General features: G+C 41.2%; 1 protein-coding gene across 1 annotated transcript; it reads right to left on the reverse strand.

The window, feature by feature from the left end:
- Positions 1–344: 344 nt before the first annotated feature.
- Positions 345–2,840, reverse strand: LOC148014856 (actin-depolymerizing factor 11-like). Its single transcript, XM_087665019.1, has 3 exons — positions 2,428–2,840; positions 1,456–1,721; positions 345–657 (listed from the first exon to the last, which is right to left on the reverse strand). The coding sequence occupies exons 1-3, from the start codon at positions 2,428–2,430 to the stop codon at positions 507–509; spliced, it is 420 nt and encodes a 139-aa protein (XP_087521145.1). The 5' UTR covers positions 2,431–2,840; the 3' UTR covers positions 345–506.
- Positions 2,841–3,120: the final 280 nt, after the last annotated feature.

Genomic DNA, 3,120 nt, shown 5'->3' on the forward strand with positions numbered 1-3,120 from the left:
ATGTGCAAATTAAGATGGACTATATTGAAAACTTCTATACATATGATAGAATGGTGTTCTCAGGCAATTAATGAAACATCAACTTTAGAGAGCTTATAATGTGAGGCTACATCACCTCTTGGGAGAGATCAAGCGACCCATTTTTCATTACCATGATCATTCTATCTTGATTGTATTCTTAGCATAGCCTCCCATGCAAGCACACTAGTTTCCAAACATGACATGAAATAAAAAGTTGCTTTCCCAAAATAAAATTGACTCTCACAATTAAGTGCTTCACAAGTGGATTCATACATGAAACTTAGGATATCAACTATGGAATCTTGTCAAACACTAAATGGAAATCCTTAAATTGAAGGTCCTTAATCAGAAAATGTTTCAAAATCATGCTTTCAATGATAGAAATTACTGTAATCACACATTGTCTACATAGTAGATTGGCATTGCACTTCATGTGCATTACAATATAAACAAAGGGCAAAATTTTGATGTACATGTATTTTATTTTAATTTGCGCGCTCTTTCAAAATGTCAATCCCAATCTCGGTTGGATCAGTGGCTTGCATCTCATAGTGAACTCCATCAAGCTCTTTACGGAAGTTATCTTTAGACGTAGCATAAAGAAATTTTGTGCGAATCCTTGAAACGTCAGGAGACCTAGAAAAACAAAAGCTCTCACCTTAGTAATAAATAGAAACTCATATGTGCAATACAAATGAGAAATTGTATTACAAAGAACACAATGGGACCTTAAGAACAAGAAGGGAAATAAGCACGTTATATGGGATGGGTGCACATGTAGTTTCATGAGAAACACTTTTCAAAGCCAATATTAAAGCCTTTGACCTTAATGACCATAGATTCTACAATTGAAAAAGCTTACCTACAACAAGCTTAATGTTACTTGTTCATATTTAACAATTCAATTTTTTGTGACCATTTCATACAAGAGCACTTATTTCAAATTAAGGAGCATGGGTTCATAGATATGAGATTGCAAAGCCATATCCAAGGACTCTCTCTCTCTCTCTCTCTCTCTCTCTAAAAAAAAGAGAGTAAATGAGGCTTTGCAATGTCCATTACACACGAATATTGTCTACACACGTGCGTGCGCGCACGCACACACATGCACATGCACACACACACACACACACACACACACACACACACACACACACACACACACGTGCTACCCACACACATAGGGTATACTGTCTACACACGAATATTGTCTATACACGTGCGTGCGCGCACGCACACACATGCACATGCACACACACACACACGTGCTACCCACACACATAGGGTATAATAATAGTGTAATAATAATAGCAATACTAATAATAATAATCATAATGAGAACAACATTGAAATGGTAGTAAGACTAGTTTAAAACCGTTCTTAATCAATCACTATTATAGTGAGGGGTCAATGAGGAATGAGATTCAGATATACCAGGCGATGAAGAAGATCTTGCTCTTCTGGCAGTTGTCGGGGGTGACGAAGTCGAAGTCGTAGACGGCGTAGCGGCACTCGGCCTCGGGCAGCGACGCCGTGAAGTCGTCGTAGGTCTGGGCGGCGTCGCCCGTCTTCTCCACCACCACCGCCTTCCGCTTCTCGTCGATCTTGAACACGATGTAGCGGTGCGCCTTCTTCCGCTGCAGCTCCATGAACGTGCTCTTGCACTGCTCGTCCACCCCCATCCCCGACCGCGCATTCGCCTGCGAGAAGTACGTCGTTCACAGTATATTCTCATATTCAATCAACATATCTTTCATTACTCCCATCCACGTCTGATCGACATTCCTCCACCGATCCATTATCATCAATACATATCCGATATTCATGATCTTACCATCATGATTATAGTAGGATCACAAGATCAGCTAATAACACACGCAGCATTCATCACTCTCGGCCTGATCTATCTATTATATATTGCCATCGATCTTAAAATTTAGCTGCAGCACAACATCATTAACGATCTGATCCATCCCCCTCATCACAATCGATCAGCCCATGTCGTAATATATATGAATCAAGCTCGTCCGATCATCCATCGGCCAACCACAGCAATCAAAATCCGCGCCCTTAATCATGACACTATAAGGACTTGTGTACTACCAGTACTGATCCACCCATCGATCTCTCATCACCGTTGGAATCATCTAATCACGCTATCAGTGCGACTTATCATCAAAGGTCTTATGTACTATCAGTCCACCCATCTAATCACCATTTGAAGCATCTAACGACACTATCAATCATTGTCCTAAACGCATCTGACTGATGATCATTATATAGCCAATACCATACATTTGCTAATTAGCTAGCGCCCATCAAGCAGTAACAAACCTAGTTGGAGATGAACACCTAACAAATTGCCTCTTACTGATGCACGTTTTACTTGAATAGTATTCTACTCACCATTGTTATAATCAGCAAGATCAGGCACCCCTCCTCCTCAGAAGAAGACCAAGAAACACAGCGCCGCGCGTCACAATATCGAGTTGATGATGGAAAGCTTCCGGATGACCCCCTCCCACGACCCAATCGAGGGCCCTTGGCTTGCAAATTAAGGAGCTCAAGTAATTCCTGAGCGACCCCAAACGCTTCTTTTGTAAAGCCGGAAGATGCTTGGCTACACCAAAAAGCAAAAGGGTATGTGGAAAGATTGCAGGAAATAATGGATAAGCAGTACAAGTGGGTCGCCTTTTCCTGTCTTAAAGAAGCTCCTGCTTGCTTTCCTTTCGAAATTTCCTCCCTTTATGACATGGTCTTACGGAATGATATGAGGGGAAAAACAAAAATGTTTACAAACTTCTATCACATTTCAAACTCCTATGACATGTAGAAGATCTCAAGGCCCCATACATCCTTGCCGGACATCAAATATATTGCTATCTTTATGAATTTGCTAGCCACCTATATTTTGCATCTCAATCATAACACCAACCTCACCAATTCTTCTAACTTCAAAAGTTCATGGTGAAGATGCATCCTCCCTAACAACTCCTCTTATCACTATGTGCCCCCCCCCCCCCCTCCCCCACTTTAAAAGATTCCCACCAAAAGGTGACATGTTTGATCACGCTATATATATTCCCAGGACACCATAGC

Source organism: Lygodium microphyllum, chromosome 24, assembly GCF_053477565.2.
Source record: "Lygodium microphyllum isolate KBCC chromosome 24, Lygodium_microphyllum_v1.1.10, whole genome shotgun sequence".
NCBI classification, from domain to species: domain Eukaryota; kingdom Viridiplantae; phylum Streptophyta; class Polypodiopsida; order Schizaeales; family Lygodiaceae; genus Lygodium; species Lygodium microphyllum.